The sequence below is a fragment of the Salmo salar genome, chromosome ssa14 (assembly GCF_905237065.1).
Source record: "Salmo salar chromosome ssa14, Ssal_v3.1, whole genome shotgun sequence".
Classification (NCBI taxonomy): domain Eukaryota; kingdom Metazoa; phylum Chordata; class Actinopteri; order Salmoniformes; family Salmonidae; genus Salmo; species Salmo salar.
Window position 1 is genome coordinate 74647626 of NC_059455.1, and position 20740 is coordinate 74668365.

At 42.3% G+C, this 20740-nt stretch overlaps 2 protein-coding genes across 3 annotated transcripts; one reads left to right on the forward strand and one right to left on the reverse strand.

Moving 5' to 3' along the window:
• Positions 1 to 59: 59 nt before the first annotated feature.
• Positions 60 to 12070, reverse strand: ngly1 (N-glycanase 1). Of its 2 annotated transcripts, none has more exons than XM_014142476.2 (12): positions 11848 to 12070; positions 9147 to 9261; positions 8770 to 8970; positions 8259 to 8421; positions 4267 to 4486; positions 3906 to 4027; positions 3479 to 3624; positions 3098 to 3208; positions 2516 to 2692; positions 2074 to 2265; positions 1592 to 1769; positions 60 to 1336 (listed from the first exon to the last, which is right to left on the reverse strand). In XM_014142476.2, the coding sequence occupies exons 1-12, from the start codon at positions 11946 to 11948 to the stop codon at positions 1161 to 1163; spliced, it is 1902 nt and encodes a 633-aa protein (XP_013997951.1). In that variant the 5' UTR covers positions 11949 to 12070; the 3' UTR covers positions 60 to 1160. The 2 variants fall into 2 exon arrangements, with proteins under 2 accessions (XP_013997951.1, XP_013997950.1); XM_014142475.2 differs by having other exon boundaries at positions 8737 to 8970.
• A 46-nt stretch (positions 12071 to 12116) lies between these two features.
• Positions 12117 to 20362, forward strand: LOC106570303 (3-oxoacyl-[acyl-carrier-protein] synthase, mitochondrial). The gene is given in 10 exon segments (XM_045694792.1): positions 12117 to 12530; positions 12964 to 13483; positions 14753 to 14829; positions 16110 to 16565; positions 18931 to 19163; positions 19352 to 19408; positions 19410 to 19577; positions 19764 to 19847; positions 19849 to 20103; positions 20105 to 20362. Coding segments are annotated over 7 exon segments (924 nt in total). The 5' UTR covers positions 12117 to 12530; positions 12964 to 13483; positions 14753 to 14829; positions 16110 to 16493; the 3' UTR covers positions 20160 to 20362.
• The last annotated feature ends 378 nt before the right edge of the window (positions 20363 to 20740 follow it).

Genomic DNA, 20740 nt, shown 5'->3' on the forward strand with positions numbered 1-20740 from the left:
GGTAGTAGAAACACCGACCGCACTACTTTTTCTTACTTAGGATGCATGAAACCAGTCAATCAAAAAAAATGTCTTCTTTATTATACCGATTGCACAATTTACATATTTGAACAAGGACACATTAACTTCTTTCATATCATCTGGATTTCTGCAAGGTAGTTGTAGTTAAAATATTTTAACAATGGTCTTCATCATGCATTCACCACAAATAAAATATAGAATACCTGTGTATCCATAACCATAAGTGGATAGACATAAAAACCTATCAATAATTACATTGCTTTCTGGGGTCCATTCAACATTACATACAACAATTACAGAGATATTATATTGCTTTCTTCAAAAGACAAGTAGAAAATCCATATCAGATGGACTTTAGGCTCACAGGTCATATTCCTATGTCCAGGAGCCAGAACCTTGTTATGGCAGGAGGTTGCAGCCAGGCCATATTGCTCCATAGTCCCCTTTGAGGTGGAAAGCCATGTTGGACACCATATGCTCCCAAGGGGTCCAAGAGGATTAAGTTACTCCTCATTGGGCATAGAGTCTAGATAAGAGGCTTTTGTGTCATACAGAAGCTGGGTCTGGGTCTTGCTACATTCCTGGCAGTAAATATCCAACCAGCATCATTACAAGATCTGTAATCAATATAAGATTATTCATTCAAGACACACAGATCCCAAAGGACTACTTGACCGACCATCCATCCTGTACCCACAACCATCATCATCACCAAACTACTAACCCTTCGTTTGTCTCATAAGCGCCAAGACGCATATGAATATACTACACATGACTATGTACAGAGTCGGTGTATTCAAGGTGATCATATTGAGAATGTGTCGATCTCATTCCACAGAGGGCAGTATGTCTGTGGGTTCTCGCCTCCCTTGTACTTGATTGATGAATTAAGGTCACTAATTAGTAAGGAACTCCCCTCACCTGGTTGTCTAAGTCTTAATTGAAAGAAGAAAAAAAAGCAGACTCTCAGCCCTCCATGGAATGAGTTTGACTCCCCTGATCTTGAGCAAGGCACTGAGCAGAATCACTGATCTATACATCATGTTGCATCCCAAAATAACTACTCATTATGTGATGAAGATTAACGTAGCAGCGCCTTGCTCAGAGTGATCGCCATCGAATGCACAGTATCTCCATCATCAAGCATCCTCCATCTCGACGAGGATTTCCAACGAGGATTCCTCCGGCTCATTCAAACTTCGCCGGAACAGCTGGGAGTGTTGCCATGACGACTCGCCCTCTCCTCCGGCTAGCTCCGCCTCCACGACCAACTCAGAGGATCCAGAAAGACCCGGAAGCAAATGCATCTCCCCGTCTGGGTGTTCAAAAACGTGACAAAACATTTATCCATTGTTATGCAGGATAAAGAAGAAAAATATATCATTTAAGTGCACAAGCAATGTGCGTTCACCGTCATACCTGATTATCAAATCATAATTTATCCGTTTTACATTTACAAATCACTAAGTATACAATTAGCACTTCAAGTCAATTTGAAAAAAGGCTTCCAACTTAATCGTAAAAGGGATGGGTCACATAAACCAGACAAATGTATCAATCATCCATCAACCTCCTGAGAACTCTGTGGTGTTCTGTCCAGACTGCAGACCCCAGCGGACGGTCCCAGAGTGAAAGGTCTGGCTGCATGCTCTGACTGAGACGGTCTTAATCTTCATCCTTACAGGAGCACAGTCCAACTTCCAACTGATCTTCCCTGACGATGAGCCCTCTGTACGAGCTAGATATACCTGACAGGACAGAGCGCATTTGCCCACAGGAAAAAGACAGCATAAATATGCCAACATTTACAGTTGCAATACACACATCTTATAGAAGCAACATATCCAAAGTTAGGATATACTGATAAAGGCAACTTCTTTATTATTGGTTCTGCAAAAAAGTAATGCCCTTGAATTAACGATGAAAGACTGACCAATATTAAAAAGACAGAAAAGCAACAAAGTATCCCATTGATGTGTCAATATAAGAACTAGATTGAATCAATAAGAGCATTGCATCTTGACGTTTATGATATCATGGATAAAAACGAACCATCTGCCAGTCACTTTCCAGCTTCCTGAAGACAGACTCTTTCCTCCACACAGTCTTGTCCCAGCCCTGGATGTCCTCACTGTCATTGGACACCCTGCAGTAGTGATCCTTGGTGGAATTGTACCGCAGATGGAATAATCTCCCACTTTTCTCCTTCTCAGTCGGAACAAACACAAACTCTGCTGCAGCAGCCTGGTAGAGAGAAACAAATACATTCATTTAAAAACATTTCCCCCATTGGTCCCCAAGTTACAAGACAATTGTTCCTATCTGACTCAAAGGACCATTACAGTTATTAATAATAATAACAACGCCATTTAGCAGACACTTATCCAAAGCGACTACAGTCATGCATACGTTTTCGTATCGGTGGTCCCAGTGGGTCCACAAAGATACAAGGAAGTAACAAGTTATTTGACTCTAACACAGCTGTATAACTCACCGATGGGGTAGTCCCTGGTCCTGTTTCGCCGCGGGCATCCCTCCAGGCCAGGGAGCCAGAGTTACGTCCCCCCAGCTCGCCCTGTTTGGGTGTCTTAGGAGATATAAACTCCACCAGCTCCACTAGGAGTCTCTCTAACAGCTCCTTCTTCCTCTCAGAGCTCAGGGACTGCTGCCTCTGGACATGAATACAGAAAAGTGATGGGTGACTGAGCTCTACCATCTACAGATGAACACACAGGAATGTTACCAGGCTCTGGGTAAAGTGACTGGTGCCTCTATAGAAAAACCCTGAACAACATGGATGAGGGGCTGCAGAATCTCTTGAGCTGACTGGCAAATTCAGGGCCATTAAGCCAAAAAAAAAAATCTAGTTTAAAAAGTACATTTAATAAGCCCCCTTTAGAATACAGTTGCTTGTATGTTTACAATCTACCTCACCAGATGAGAGGTCCCTCTACACAAATTGCATAACATATATGCTCATAACACGTGAAGCACTATACCCGTTTACACATATGTAGACACGGGTTTGGTGATGAATATGAGGTTAAAAAGTGGTGGAGGTCTGAGGATAACCTACCACAGCATTGAGCCCGTTGATGGTGTATAGCAGCCAGGGCTCCTGGACCTTGTTCCGTCTGGATAGGACCTCTGGGTGCTTACAGGAATACCTCCAGGTCACATCCACCACCTGCAACACAACACACTCCTAACATCCTGACAACTCTACAAGCCACAGCTAGAGACTTATTGACTCATTTGTTTCTGAAGTGTGTGTAATTAAGCTAAGCATGGTGAAGAGATTAGGTCAAGCATCTCTTCATACTTCAACAGATTGGGCCTAAGTGAATGCTCACTATTGCGTTGTGTTTGAACAAGGCATTTTTAGTGGGAAACACCAACTACTCTCTCTGGCACCTTCAAAGTGTACATTCTGTGTGAGAGCGAGTGTGTTCCTCACCTGGTCCTTGGAGAAAGCCAGAACGTAGTCTAGTTTCTTCCCCCAGCCAATCTCATAGAGCAAAGGTTTGTCACAGGCGTTCTCACAGGAGTCACAGTGCAGCCAGCGGTGCTGAGAGGCAGAGTACACCTCTGTCCACACGTGGTCTGGGACAGGACAAGGAACAGGAGAACATATTAACGACATATCTGCCATACAGTATTTGCAGAGATGCACAGTTAGAAATAGTTAAGAATAGGATAAACAGCCACGGAGCCAATTGCTCCATGTAGTCAATAAACCCTCCAGTGATAATAGCAGAGAATGGGAAAGCAGTCACACAGAACAGCAACATGTCGAGAGACCCCCTCCTGAACCAGTCTTAATTAGTAGAGCCTCCAGTAACAGCTTCTGTGCTTTAACATGAATGAATAGTGTGTTACAGTACCTGTGCTGTCCCAGATATACCTGGCCTCCAGGTCCAGGGCTCTGCAGCACAGGGTGAAACAGTTGGCCCACTCCCCACAGCGCCCTCTCCTGGTTTCCAGCAGCTTCTCAGGGTTGTTGTACCTGAACACAGAGGAGAGTGATGTCTTAATATGTACCTTAGCAGATGTTTTTATCCAATGTGACATACAGTAGTGAGTGCATACATTTTTAATTATAATCCCTGCAGGAATTGAACCCACGACCTTGGCATTGTTAGCGCCACGCTCCTACCAACTGGCCACGAGCTGGAACGTGGTCCTACATCTTTGAAACAGGTGGGATATATAATGATAGAGAAAACACTGACTCACTGAACCCACCTGGGGAACCTGGTAGAGTGGTTACAGGCCTGACAGTGATGGTTCTCTACCCTCTGGGCTCCCCAGCGAAGGTCCTCTGTAGAAGGGGCCAGTGGGCCTGAGGACTGGGTTGGACCCCCACAGTGGTTGCACGGCAGGCAGTCCACCCAGGAGAAGAACTCCCCTTTAAACCAGCGGAGCAGCTCCAGCACCAGTAGGTCCTCTTCACTCAGGTTGCAATCTGAAGACCGGAGAGAGACAGGAATAAGGTCAAAGCAAGGACAAATGTCTTTAAAGTTCATGGACATCCAGAAATACAATAAACATCAACTGTTTGATTACAAGCTCTGAAGAGTTTGCTCCTTTATTCATGCACCTTCTGTGTCCAGTGAGGTAGCAACAGTGTTCTTGTTGTCGTTTAAATTATTATTATGCCTATTGCAGCTAATATTGGTCAGCTTACTAAAACAAGGTAATGTCTCGTTAAACCAAATATAAGTGCTAAAATTACCCGCACGGCTGATCTCAATTGCAACTATCATTGGCCACTGATTTACCGCTCCCTAAAGCGGACGTAGAGGTTATCTTTTAGTCCTGATTGCGGCCCAAAAAATGTAAGACTATTTCGCCCTTTGGGCCCAGTTTTTCCAAAAGTTATTTATCTGGATTTTGCCTATCGGATAGTAGAAAATCCATAGAATTAGAATGACTAGAACAGCCCATTGAAGTCAATGATTTGTCCGTTCTATTCATTCTATTTCTTTGCACCCTGGTGGGTATTATCATTAAAATGTCCCTTAGTCTGTTCATTTTTTTTTATCCATTTGACAATCATTCCGTACAGCTGAAATAAAGTATTTCCTCATTTACCACAGTAAATCTTCTGTGGTAATTTACCCTACATGTTGTATGAATGGAAAACTCATGTTGGTACTGCCTCAATTTTCACTTCCAATTTAATGTGATCCATTAAGTACAATTTGTCTTTAAAAAAGTATAGTCATTTCTTATCAAGACCGGAGCGAAATATCTGCACTGTCAATATTTTTAATATATGTAACTAAATCATGAGTTATATAGTCTAGATTTTTTTAAAAGCTAATTAAAATTATTTCAAATGGTACACATATTATTTTGCCATTTAAGATAAAACGTTAGAATGAAGTATAGGGTCTTGTTTTCTTATAATAAGTATTTTACATTCAGCCTTACGACTTCCGATCCTCCTGAGAAGTCGTTATTTCATTGGGGGAGGGAATAGAGAACCCACACAATGAAAGTTACATTGATGCAGGACAGCTGCATCAATGTAAGATCCAGGGATGCAAACTGCTGAGGGCCCAAAAAGGTGACACCTTTTTTTCTTTTTACACTGAAACATGCAACAACAAAAAATCCCTGCTAGGGGGAAATGCAGGTTTTAACTAATTAAACAACAAAGAATATGATCTACATGATCAGTCTGTGTGTAAAATAAAAAGTGGTTAATGTGAACCTAACTCGCAGCTAAAAAATGTAAAGAAAGCAATCCAATGTTATTTGTTGCCTGGACTTTACTGCAAATTAGTTAGCCATGAGAGCCTTTATATTAGAATGCGTGTGACCACACGCGTCTAAATATTGCACTTGGGGAAAAAACATCTTAATTAAAGTAGAACGAAACACAGAGGCATTCTATTTTTGCTCTATTATAGTGGCCACTATAGTAGACATCTATCAAGCGCACAAGGCTACATGTGTGCAAAAATAACATTCACTGAGTAAAGAAAAAAGAAAGTCTAATCCCCCCTCACTCACACGTGTTACTGTCAAGTTCAACACAACAAAAGCAATATATTTGGGCTACAGTGCACATTATTACATTGTACACTTTCTGCCTGTGGACATCTGTTCTACAATGTGCCAGCAGAGCATGATACCCTTTGTTGGCATAATTGATCTCTTTCAGGCAGAGTGTACACCTGGCATACCCTTTTATCCACTGTATTGAAAAAGTGTTCACGAGGGAAAGTGTGTGGTGTTCCTTTCACCTCTATCCAGCTTAAGCCAGGCCCAGCTACACTTGATCCCTGTATCCACTAGTTTAACAAGCAACGCCTCATTTTCACCCAATTCTCTCATTCTGAAAATTAACCACATACCGTAGAGGGAAAACATTTGTTCACAGATAGTAGCTAGTTCATTAGCTAGATAACATTTCACACAGATTATCAGGATCCAGTAAGGAACTAAAGTGTTATAACTTGAGGAACGACAAGAACTCGTATAACGTTACCAGTTAATACTACAACGAATTGGTTAGGTTACTAACATTAGCTCATCTGATGTTGTAAAGTCAGCTAAATTTTTCACACCGTAAACTCAATTATTTGATCAGTTAAGTTGGCTAATGTTGCTCAACATTTCTCTGGCTAGCTAACGGAGAATTTGATCCAGCTAGTAAGATACTTAATGCTAACAATACTTGTTAGCTAACAATACTTCCACCACACTTTCTCCCTCACCTCAAACTTTCCAAATGCCAGTTGTTTTTCTGTTACAGCTCATGAAGTACGCTTCATCACCTTCTCACCTCAGTCTCTTCGGTCAGGCTTCTCACCTCAGTCTCTTCATTATCATTCAGGGGACACGCTGCTGTAAGTTAACTGGCAAACTGCCTTTCCACTCTCTGATGTCTTTCCAGAGCGTGCACTGTTTCTGTTGTAACTAGCAAATTGGTTGCCTCTTCTCTCACGTGCTGCATTCTGTTACGTGAACGATTGGCTAAGCCTTGGATACAGCCAGTATTGGTCCAAACGCGTATCACTTGTTCACATACAGCCAGTATTGGTCCAAACGCGTATCACTTGTTCACATACAGCCAGTATTGGTTCAAACGCGTATCACTTGTTCACATACAGCCAGTATTGGTCCAAACGCGTATCACTTGTTCACATACAGCCAGTATTGGTCCAAACGCGTATCACTTGTTCACATACAGCCAGTATTGGTCCAAACGCGTATCACTTGTTCACATACAGCCAGTATTGGTCCAAACGCCGTATCACTTGTTCACATACAGCCAGTATTGGTCCAAACGCGTATCACTTGTTCACATACAGCCAGTATTGGTCCAAACGCGTATCACTTGTTCACATACAGCCAGTATTGGTCCAAACGCGTATCACTCGTTCACATACAGCCAGTATTGGTCCAAACGCGTATCACTCGTTCACATACAGCCAGTATTGGTCCAACCGCGTATCACTCGTTCACATACAGCCAGTATTGGTTCAAACGCGTATCACTCGTTCACATACAGCCAGTATTGGTCCAACCGCGTATCACTCGTTCACATACAGCCAGTATTGGTCCAAACGCGTATCACTCGTTCACATACAGCCAGTATTGGTTCAAACGCGTATCACTCGTTCACATACAGCCAGTATTGGTCCAAACGCGTATCACTCGTTCACATACAGCCAGTATTGGTCCAAACGCGTATCACTCGTTCACATAGAGCCAGTATTGGTCCAAACGCGTATCACTCGTTCACATAGAGCCAGTATTGCTCCAAACGCGTATCACTCGTTCACATACAGCCAGTATTGGTCCAAACGCGTATCACTTGTTCACATACAGCCAGTAGTCAGCCAGAGCCCTCCCACCCCCAAACTTCTCATTGGAGCTACACGAATCATGTAGGTCACCTATTTTGGGTTCAAAACGGCAAATTTCACCAAAAGGTGACTAGTTTGCACCCCTGAAGATCAGCCAAATCACTGGTTTATTGTTGTGAGTTTTTCATTGCAATCAAGCTTCTTTTAGCACTCAGTATCATTTTAAGAAAAACTGTACCAACACGGTGCACCATGTGAAGTTCAACATATTTGTTGCAATCCACCCAGTGTTTATAAAGCACAGTAGAACTGGTTTAGCCAGAATTCATCTCATCTGCCAACCGACAATAGCAATTGAGACTTGGAACGAGGTTAAACCTGAATAGGAACTCTGAACTATGGGGTTGGTGTTACCTGGATCGGCCTGCTTGGCCTGCTGTAGTTTCTCCTTGGCTGTGGTGGTCAGCTGCTGGTGTGGTATAACACCTAAAGCTTTCTGCTGTAGCTCTGAGTTCTCATACTCCATCACATGCTGGAAGTTAGACTGGAGGGTGGTCAGGAAGATCATACTGCTTTCCTGATGAACAGAAACAGAGGGAGGGAGATAGATTAAAAGGGAGAGGGGGGTGAGAGAGATGAGAGTTCAATTGAAGGGATGCAATTGTTTACTGACAAAGAAAAGTAAGAAAATATATGTAGTTCTGTCCTTGCGCTGTTCTTGTCTAATGATGTTCTGTATTATGTCCTTCTGTATTATGTTTCATGTTTTATGTGGACCCCAGGAAGAGGAGCTACTGCTTTTGCAACAGCTAATGTGGATCCTAATAAAATACAAATAAAAAAATACAAATGTGTATCAGGGAGAATTTATCACACAAGACTGAAGCTTTACTAAGGAGGGTGCTTGTGTAGGGGTTTGTCTAACTGGCAGGCTGGCAGTAACAGGTGGACCCTGGGCTGCTGCCGATGCTGGAGCTGAGGTTAGGGCTGTGACACTTGCTGTCACAGGAGACTGTTGGGGATGCCCAACACCCAGTCTCTGATCCCGTTCTGCAGCGATGGACTCCCGCATTCTCCTCAGCTGGTCCACAGAGGCAGACTTGGGGAACACCAGGTGAGTTTCAGCCTGAGGAGAAATGGAGACATCCAGATAAAAATTCATCCCAAAAGACAATCATCTAGGCTTCTGGCATGTTTACTTATGTAGAACTTTTCAAAGGCAGTCATGCATACATCTTTCCTGACATTTCAATGACATTCAATCAGTGTGTTTTTAGAATAAGGATGACAACAGTAGCCTACCTCCTCAAAGCCCATCTCAAAGAGGCACTCCACTGCCCCTCTGATAGGAAGGAGTTTGGAGGAAAATGTAGGGTTCCCTATTCGAATAGACCTGTATTTGCCTTCATTGGGATTCCTGCAAGGACATTCACAAATATCTTAGCTAGTGAAAATGTATTGGATGCACAGTGCCTTGCAAAAGTATTCAGACCCCGTGGATTTCTTAACTTTTTGTGATGCAAAGTGGGATTAAAATAGATTTAACTGTAATTTGTCAATCCACACAAAATACTCTTGTCAGTAGAATAAAAACAATTTAAGATGATTTAAAATGATGAATTTTGTATTTGTTGCATAAGTATTCAGCCCTTTTGTTTAGGCAAGCCTAAATTGGCCCAGGAATACAATTTGGCTGAACAAATCATATGGACTATGTCAGTGTGAAATTATACAGGTTGACATTTTTGAATGACTAACCCTTCCTCTGTCCCCCATACATACATCTGTCAGGTCCCTCAGTCAAGTATTGAATTTAACTACAAAGACCAGGGAGCTTTTCGAAAGCCTCATAAAGAAGGGCAGTGATTGGTAGATGGGTAATAATAACAAATCAGGGCCTCCTGAGCGCCGCAGTGGTCTAAGGCACTACATCGCAGTTGCTAGCTGTGCCGCTAGAGATCCTGGTTTGAGTTCAGTCTCTGTCGTAGCTGGCCGCGACCGGGAGACCCATGGGGCGGCACACAATTGGCCCAGTGTCATCCGGGTGAGGGGAGGGTTTGGCCGGCAAGGACGTCCTTGTCCCACCGCGCTCTAGCGACTCCTGTGGCCGGCCGGGCGCATGCACGTCAACAGGTGTACGGCGATTCCGCCGACATGTTGGTGTGGCTGGCTTCCGGGTTAAGCAGGCATTGTGTCAAGAAGCAGTGCGGCTTGGTTGGGTCGTGTTTCGGAGGACACATGGCTCTCGACCTTCGCCTCTCCCGAGTTCGTACGGGAGTTGCAGCGATGAGACAAGACTAACTATCAATTGGATACCACGAAATCCCAGGGAGAAAAAGGGGTAAAAGTTTTTGAAAAACAAATCAGACATTGAATATCTCTAAGCATGGTCAAGATAATAATTATGCTTTTGTTTATGTATTCAACCACCCAGACACAGAAAAGATAGTTGTCCTTCTGAACTGAGCTGCAGGACAGGAATGAAACTGCTCAGGGATGTTACCATGGGCTCCCGAGTGGCGCAGCGGTCTAAGGCACTGCCGCTCAGTGCTAGAGGTTAGGGCTGTAAATTGTATCTCACACACACCGCTCGCGTCGCAAAAATAAAAGTACACATACATGTTATTCAATCATTGCACCCACACTGCTCGCGCGCGCCAACAAGCGTCTGCGTTGCCAAGCGCTAAAATAGAAGTCAGTTCTATTTGTGACGAAGTCCTGCCTCTCCCATCACCTCATTGGTTTATAGAAGAAGATAACCAATGAGGAGATGGCACGTGGGTATACCCACGTGGGTGACTGAAAGACAAACTGAGGTTGGTTGGTCATCGTGGTAATACTATGAAAGTTTGGCATCTAACGCCATATAAAGTCCAAATAAGAAAAAGCCTGGAAGGTGGAGAGATAACTACAAACGATTCGGTTGACCGTTTTATGTGTGGATTAATTGTCAGAGTAGAGGACCTTGTGCATTTCAGGTAAAACTAAACATTTATATCCCAGGACAAATTAGCTAGTAACAGCAAGCTAGCTAAATAGGACAAATAAGCTAGCAACTGCAAGCTAGCTAAATTGCCATAAATGTTTAATGCTTTTGACTTGTCCCCAAATTACTATAATTGGTTCAGAGTTTTTGATATTTCAACCTGCGTGTCGTGATCGCTAATTTGTCCTATTTTGCTAGCTTGCTGTTGCTAGCTAATTTGTCCTGGGATATAAATGCTGAGTTGTTATTTTACCTGAAATGCACAAGGTCCTCTACCCTAAACAATTAATCCACACAAAACGGCCAACATGCTCATTTCTCCTCTTTGCAGGCTTTTTCTTCTTTGGACTTTATATGGCGATTGGCATCTAGCTTTCATAGTATTACCACAACGACCGACCTCAGTTCATCTTTCAATCACCCAAGTGGGTATAACCAATAAGGAAATGGGAGGCAGGACTTGCACAAAGTGTCACAAATAGAACTGACTTCTATTTTAGCGCTTGGCAACGCAGACGCTCATTTATTTTGCAACGCTTGCGCACGCGATGGGAGCGGTGTGGTCAGTATTTTACTTTCGGTTTTGTACACTAGCTTAAATAAAGCAGAAAATACAATATTTTTGGTTATTGCAAATATATTTCACTGCGGTTTAGAGATGGTACAATGATTATCTACACTATACATTGTTTTGTCAAACTGAAATTAGGCGAACAATTTTAATTTTAGCAACAAGGAAATGGAGGAGCAATTTCTGCATTTTGCAGCTACCCAAAATAAATGCCGTTACAATGTAAAAAGCGCTCGCGACTTAAGCGGCTGACAGCTTTGCCCGTTTCAGTAGCTTGTTGTCGCCTCATATTTCCATTTTCTTTTCAACAAGATGACACTGCATAATGTCTAGCTATGAGCTAAAGAAGCTAAACTAGTTAGTAAGGAAGCTAGCATTATAAGCTAACTAGCAAAGTTAGCTAGGCAATATTTTCCGTTCACATTGAAGTACACAGACATTATTACCTAAGAATGTTGTCGGCATAGGTGATCAACAATTTCGCGACGTCTAGAAAGACTTCATTCGAATTTTCGCATAATGTTGTGAATCCTTGAGACCCAGCCATGTCCTCTCTGCTACAACCTTCACTGGAAGTATTTCACTCACTAGGGTAGCTAGCTATATGAACGACGATTTCATTGCTGCTAGCAACCGCAAGTAAATAATTGTTGATCACCCAAGTAAATAATCCAAATAGCTGCCATTGCAATGCCTGAACAAATCACGCCTATTAAAAATTACAACTATTCCAAAATCGATGTAAAATACGGTAATGACATCCATAAATCAATATTTCCTAAATGTATACATTAATTGACATTGTTCTGTTGTATATCAATTGTAATCTACACTTCTATGTTCAATGTATGGTATCAGGCAATACGATAGTATCCCCGTTGAATGAACTCACTTGCTTGGATGCCAGTGTGTGAGCGAGACACATTTGACATTTGCAGAGGATTTCACAGGTATAATGACATCATATATCATCGCTTTCACGTCGTAAGTGACAAATAGATGATTCAGGGAGATGTATTTCGTAGTTGGACAAATTAGAACGCTAATAGCCTGTCGTGTTGGTGAGGGCTCAGTCATTGACAGCCTGGGTCCAGGGACACAGATGGAGCAGTAAGGATATGATACCGAGGTAAAGTTGGTTTTATATTCACACATTCAGACTTTCATCAGACATTTGCCAAAAGCTATTTAAAAAATACCAAATTAATTGATTGTCACAGAAACATAAAACTAGATATGGTTTATTCTATAAATGTCTAGCATAGTTTTACAACCTTTGTTTTTAGGAACAATTCCAGTTTTGACTTGATAGAAATACATAAAATCTGTCAAATGCCATTTAAAACTGTATTAATCAATAACTAATTTACCGTTTGTCACAGAAATATCAAACTAGGTATTATTTATTCTATAAATGTCTAGCATACATTTACAACCTTTGTTTTGAGGGAAAAAAATCCTGATTTGATAGAGGGCATGTAGTCAAAGTTCTAACGAGTTTGTTATACCCTATTAGAAGGGGCCTGGCAGAAAATTCTGCATCTTCAGTAATATTAAATTAGATTACAGGAAAAAACTACGAGATGAAGGGGTCAGGCCTGACTAACAAAGAAGACAGGTGGATGGATCAAGAGGACCAGGATGGACATTCCACAGTGGAGATAAGGAAAACTAAGAGTGAACCATAACATATGTATATACTGTATATAGCTAGCATGGGTATTGAAAGATACCAGAGGGTGGATAACAAAAAAAGCACTAATATAAGAAGTAGACGGTACATGTTTGGTTTTTGGGCTAAATGTGTACATTATGATTTGCCTCTGAACTGTATGTGAACCCCTCTGCAATCTACTGGCACTAACTATTAAAAACTAGGACTTCAACCAGGCTGTCCCTATGCTATTTGCTCTTTTTTTCTCTTAAACTGCTAGCATAAAGCCTACTTGAAAATGTTTTTTTTTTTCAGAAAAGATCATGACAAATAAGATCAGCTGGCCCAAATCAGCTCTACATAATTCAGCAGGGAGGTGTGCAACTACCACACATTATACCAGTGGAGAAACTACGTCACCTACATAGGTATTACCATATCCCTTTCAAATCATATTCCTTGCAGAAATAACTATTTGGAAACCTTTTAAAAGGTCCAGAAAGACAGTGGTCTTAGAAGGGTATTTATACTTTAAAATACATATTTTATGTGAATGGATGTGGATGAAAGAATTCTGCCAGTGTTTTAATGTCCTAGTTTCATCTTTTTTTATTTACCTCCAACTCTATATATCCAAGTGAGCCTATGAGGACCTTGGGGATCAGATTTACCATTATACTCATTGATCTAACATATAACAGACAGGCACTGCTCAAAAGGAGTTATTTGTGATATCTACGCTCAGTTGCCACTTTATTAGGTTCACCACCCTATTCACGAAAATAAATTGCTCCTACATACACCAAGTCCCGTGGTCTTGGCTTGCTAGACACTAAAGCATGCAGAGAAGTATTATGGTATTTTGTTACTGTTTGTTTGAACTTTAGAATGTACAAAATGACAGCACATTCTGTGATGGTCTTTTGTAACTCAGAAAAGTTCCATAAGTGTTTTTTAATAATTCCAACACTTCTTTAATAATTCCAACTTGAACAGTGTATCTCCTTTCCCAGTTGCCTCAACAGTTTTGAATTCACGCTGTTCCAGGTGCAAAGGGGGTTGTACTTAATAAAGTGACCACTGAATCTATAGACTTTCCAGAATGTGTTCTCGGGAATACCCGGGGTATTAAACATTAGGCTGTAAGTGTTGAACAGTTTAATCTATTACCTCAGGAAAATAGCCTGAAAAAGGAAATACTGATACTGGAAAATACATTTTGGGAGGTTTAATGTACTTTGATGTACATACTGTTGTTATTGTAATTAATGTTACATATATTTCTAAATCCCATATAGTGATCTCATGGAACTTTGCTATTTTTATGTCTTGGCCACTAGGAGGAGGTGTTATTTTTATTCTGCATTAGGCTAACAGGAAATACAGAAAAAAGGAGAGAAATTCTCAGACTTCTCAGACAGTAGCTTACAACAAGGTTGACTAGGTGTTTTTGAGGTAAACTTTTGGCTCCAATGGGTCGTGTAAAGCAGAAAGACGATATTTGAGGAACCCTTTGCTACAGGGTGTGGGAAGGGGGTAAAGCCCAGACGGTGAGAGAACAATGTAGTATGTAACTGTGAGGGACAGATTTTGTCTTTGAAGCACAACCTTTAGAACTATGGGTTCCAGAAAGCATATTTAAATGTGTCATTAACTGTGTCAACAATGCATAAAAATGTGGTCCTCTTTTTTTCCAGTCTTCAATGCGACGCAAGACTGCTCATTGTGTGTTTTGCATCATCCAGAGAAAAATGATGATGATCTGACCAACTGGGTTTGTCTTTGTGTAATATAACAGTAGGCTATGAAAACTCATGTAGTTTCATCCTTCAAGACATTTAGAAGTATTGTCAGGGTTGTGGTCAAATGCATATCATTTAGTCAATTTAGAAATTGATCAAAAATCCAATTCAATTTGAAAATGGTCCTAATTGCAAAAGCATGTAACAGAATTTGGGTATTCCAGAACTATAATTTACATGTAAATAAACAAAACCCTGTTTTATGTTTTTAATACTATAGATAGATTGCTCTATGTGCCAGAGATGGTACCATTCAGCTTGTCTGGGGATGACAAAGAAGGACTTGAACAAATCTAAAATAGAAAATGATTGGAAGGGGCCTCTTTACTGTTAAATTAGACACGTATAAATAAATTACTGTTGTGTCTTGTAACTACTTTAAAATGTGGAACTGTTGCACTAAAAATGCAAACATTGATTTGGCATACAATTTAAGATTGTAAACATTATACAACTTTATGTAAACATTGTACAACTTCATATAGAACAAATTACACTTGAAATTAACATTTATTTAAAGTTATTGCAAATAAATGCATATTTTCACTTTTCTGAGACAATCACTGAATTAGATTTCTTCATTTTTAAATGCAATATTTGAGATTTTATGTATTTCTATCAAATCAAAACTGGAATTTCTACACAAAGCAAAGGTTGTAAAAGTATTCTAGACATTTATAGAATAAATCATACCAAGTTTGATGATTCTGTCATAATCAGTGAAAACGTTATTGATTTATATAGCTTTAAATTGCATTTTATAGATGTTATGTATTTCTATCATGTCAAAACTGTAATCTTTACTCAAAACAAAGGTTGTAAAAGTATGCTAGACATTTATAGAATAAATCATATCTAGTTTGATGATTCTGTGACAAACGGTGAATTAGTTATTGATTTATACAGCTTTAAATTGCATTTAAAAGATTATGTATTTCCATCAAATCAAAACTGGATTTTTTAAATTCAAAACAAAGGTTGTAAATGTGTGCTAGACATTTATAGAATAATCCATATCTATTTTTATGTTTCTGTGACAATCAATTAATTAGTTATAGATTTTTTGGCGAATTTTGAAAGTTTGATGAATGTCTGTTGAATGTCTGAATATAAAACCAACTTTACCTTGGTGGATATGATAGCATTTGTACTACCTAGATACCGTACTGTATTGACGTGATTGGTGGTAGGTATGAGTCAAGAATGAGTTATACTGCTAAACTGTTTATTATAGTTTTTTTCTATTCCACAGAGATAGCAGAGAAACAAAACAACATCATGTCTTCATCGTGTAGGCCAAAGCTGCTGTTGTACTTGGCATCACATCACCACCAGAACACTTCTCAACAAGAGCACTTGTATTTGTTCATTGAGTCCCAATCTGAGACACTACACCTGTGGAAAGAATCCATCCAGGAGGAGAGTAGCAATCACTGGAATAGCACTTGTCTCTCCTCTCGGCACAGGGACTACTCTACCCTGGAACCAGCTGATTAGCGGTGCCAGTGGGATTGTCGCCCTTCACTCTGAGACGTATAAGACAATCCCCTGTAAAGTGGCAGCCCTGGTGCCCCGAGGGGATGGAGAGGGCCAGTTCAAGGACGAGAGATTCGCCACGCGCAGGGAGATCAACAGTATGTCACTGTCATGGCTCTCGGTGCCGCACAGCTGGCACTGGAGGATTCTGGGTGGTATCCCAGCAGCCCTGGTGAGCAGCTGACCACAGAGGTGGCAGTGGGGATGGGAATGGTTTTGCTGGATAATATCGCCAAGACATCGGCCATCTTCCAGGCGAAAGGTTACAGTAAGAACAGTTATGGGGGCTGCTGTAGCCAGCAGGCGCTGAATTGTGCTGCACTGCTTCCAACCTCTCAGATGTGTGTTTGTGGCAGGGTTGGTAGGTAGGAATCAAATCAAAGTTTATTTGTCACTTGCGCCGAATACAACAGGTGTAGAGACCTTACAGTGAAATGCTTACTTACAGGCTATAACCAATAGTGCAAAAAAGGTATTAGGTAAACAATAGGTAAGTAAAGAAATAAAACAACAGTAAAAAGACAGGCTATATACAGTAGCGAGGCTATAAAAGTAGCGAGGCTACATACAGACACCGGTTAGTCAGGCTGATTGAGGTAGTATGTACATGTAGATATGGTTAAAGTGACTATGCGTATATGATGAACAGAGAGTAGCAGTAGCGTAAAGAGGGGTTGGCGGGTGATGGGTGTCGGAACACAATGCAGATAGCCCGGTTAGCCAATGTGCGGGAGCACGGGTTGGTCGGCCCAATTGAGGTAATATGTACATGAATGTGTAGTTAAAGTGACTATGCATATATGATAAACAGAGAGTAGCAGCAGCGTAAAAAGAGGGGTTGGAGGGGGGGTTGGGGGTGCACACAATTAAAATAGTCCGGGTAGCCATTTGATTACCTGTTCAGGAGTCTTATGGCTTGGGGGTAAAAACTGTTGAGAAGCCTTTTTGTCCTAGACTTGGCACTCCGGTACTGCTTGCCATGCGGTAGTAGAGAGAACAGTCTATGACTGGAGTGGCTGGGGTCTTTGACAATTTTTAGGGCCTTCCTCTGACACCGCCTGGTGTAGAGGTCCTGGATGGCAGGCAGCTTAGCCCCAGTGATGTACTGGGCCGTACGCACTACCCTCTGTAGGGTCAGAGGCGGTCAGAGGCCGAGCAATTGCCGTACCAGGCAGTAATGCAACCAGTCAGGATGCTCTCGATGTTGCAGCTGTAGAACCTTTTGAGGATCTCAGGACCCATGCCAAATCTTTTTAGTTTCCTGAGGGGGAATAGGCTTTGTCATGCCCTCTTCACGACTGTCTTGATGTGTTTGGACCATTCTAGTTTGTTGTTGATGTGGACACCAAGGAACTTGAAGCTTTCAACCTGCTCCACTACAGCCCCGTCGATGAGAATGGGGGCGTGCTCGGTCCTCCTTTTCCTGTAGTCCACAATCATCTCCTTAGTCTTGGTTACGTTGAGGGATAGATTGTTATTCTGGCACCACCCGGCCAGGTCTCTGACCTCCTCCCTATAGGCTGTCTCGTCGTTGTCGGTGATTAGGTCATCTGCAAACTTAATGATGGTGTTGGAGTCGTGCCTGGCCATGCAGTCGTGGGTGAACAGGGAGTACAGGAGGGGACTGAACATGCACCCCTTGGGAGTTCCAGTGTTGAGGATCAGCGTGGCAGATGTGTTGCTACCTACCCTCATCACCTGGGGGTGGCCCGTCAGGAAGTCCAGGATCCAGTTTCAGAGGGAGGTGTTTAGTCCCAGGATCCTTAGCTTAGTGATGAGCTTTGAGGGTACTATGGTGTTGAACGTTGAGCTTTAGTCAATGAATATCATTCTCACATAGGTGTTCCTTTTGTCCCGGTGGGAAAGGGCAGTGAGGAGTGCAATAGAGATTGCGTCATCTGTGGATCTGTTTGGGCGGTATGCAAATTGGAGTGGGTTTAGGGTTTCTGGAGTAATGGTGTTGATGTGAGCCATGACCAGCCTTTCAAAGCACTTCATGGCTACGGACGTGCGTGCTACGGGTCTGTAGTCATTTAGGCAGGTTGCCTTTGTGTTGTTGGGCACAGGTACTATGGTGGTCTGCTTGAAACATGTTGGTATTACAGACTCAATCAGGGACATGTTGAAAATGTCAGTGAAGACACCTGCCAGTTGGTCAGCACATGCCCGGAGCACACATCCTGGTAATCCGTCTGGCCCCGCAGCTTTGTATGTTGACCTGTTTAAAGGTCTTACTCACGTCGGCTATGGAGAGCGTGATCACACAGTCGTCCGGAACAGCTGATGCTCTCATGCATGCCTCAGTGTTGCTTGCCTCAGTGTTGCTTGCCTCGAAGCGAGCATAGAAGTGATTTAGCTCGTCTGGTAGGCTCGTGTCACTGGGCAGCTCACGGCTGTGCTTCCCTTTGTAGTCTGAATGTGTGCTATTTGCAGAGGAGGGTTGAAAACTTGGGATTAAATAAGAACAGTCTGCAAATAAAACACCAATTTCCATTTCGATGGATGGATGGATGGATTTAATAAAAGTTGTATTCTAGGTCAGCCCCTTCTTTGTGCCTCGTATCCTGGTCAACATGGCTGCAGGTCATGTCAGCATTAAGCACAAACTAAAAGGCCCCAACCACGCCGTGTCCACCGCCTGCACAACTGGAGACCATGCCCTCGATGACGCAGCCAGGTTCATTGCCCACGGAGACGCTGTCGCCATGGTAGCGGGTGGGACAGAAGCCTGTGTGGGACCTCTGTCAATCGCGGGGTTTGCGAGGGCGAGGTAAATCTTGAAGAACCCAGGATATTTGTTTTTTTGTGTTATTGTTGTTGTTAGTATACATCTAGTCTGTCCTTTTTATAAATGTTTACATATGTATTAAGATATGCCTAGGCCATTTGTATGTTCATTGATTTCAGTTTGTATTGACTGCTATGTGGGTGTAATTCAACTTTTACATTTACTTGAAGGGCTTTGGGTACCCATTGGAATGACCAGCCCAGGCTGGCATCACAGCCCTTAGGGAGCGAGGGATGGGTTTGTGATGGGTGAAGGGTCTGCGGTGGTGTTCCTGGAGGAGTGGGAGCATGCTGTGAGGAGGGAGGCCAGGGTGTATGCTGAGGTGCTGGGGTACGGCCTGTCAGGGGACGCCAGCCACATCACAGCCCCCACTGCTGATGGAGACGGAGCCATCAGGTAATAGTCATGGATGGGGTTTATAGCACTCTTTCACCAGGTGTAGCCAGTACCATTATCAATATCTATCAACTTGACCATGACATAAAAAATTAAAACAATTCAGAATTTTTTTATGAAATGGTGAACATATTTGAAGTCATGACATTTTTACAGTCCACTTTCATTCTCCTGTTCTTCTTCCAGGTGCATGTCTGCAGCGCTCCGAAACACTGGTGTGGAACCGGCCCATGTGACGTATGTGAACGCACATGCCACCTCTACACCGCTATTCTGCAGAGAACACTGCCATCAAGAGACTGTTCCAGCAGCACGCCGCCACCCTGGCTGTCTCCTCCACTAAAGGGGCCACGGGGCATCTCCTGGGGGCTGCCGGGGCCCTAGAGGCAGCCTTCACTGCTCTGGCCTGCTACCACAGCACTTTGCCACCCTCCCTCAACCTGGATTTCACTGAGCCAGAGTTTGACCTGAACTATGTGCCCTGCACTGCATAGCAGTGGAAGACAGAGGGCAGACGGGTAGCTCTCAAACTCTTTTGGGTTTGGGGAGACTCATGTGTCGCTGTGTCTCACCAGTGTCTGAAAAGCTTATCTGAAGGATTCACTTCTTACTGGTTTTGTATGGGATTTGATTTCGCAACAGATCCTTTATAGATTCCAAGTATTTCACTTTCAAAATGTTCTCAATATTATATTGGGACATGTAACAGTAAATAATTTGCATGAAATTATGATTGATGTTTGCATTTTGTTCATTAAAATACACATATACTTTGTGTACTTCAATACCAGTAGTATATATATTTATCACCAGCAGGTGGCAGTGTCTCACATGGAGACTACACTGGAGAGGCTATGGGTTTATTACCTTTTATATTTAGACAGTCTATACAGGAAGTTCAGCTCCATCTCAGAGCCTATTGTAATAGAAGAATGTGTCCCAGCCCAGTAATGAGCAATTGGTTAGTCATAAAGTGTAATTTCCCAAGGCTTCCTGGATCCACCATCCACCACATCACAGTCACTCATTTGGGTCCCAAAAGCCCTGGTTCACACTTCCTGTCCTCCAAAACAGGGTTATGGGTAAACCTGGGGATACTTGACCTATCCCCAGGTTACTTGGGAAGAGGCATAAGAACATAGGCCTACTGATAAATTGCACGA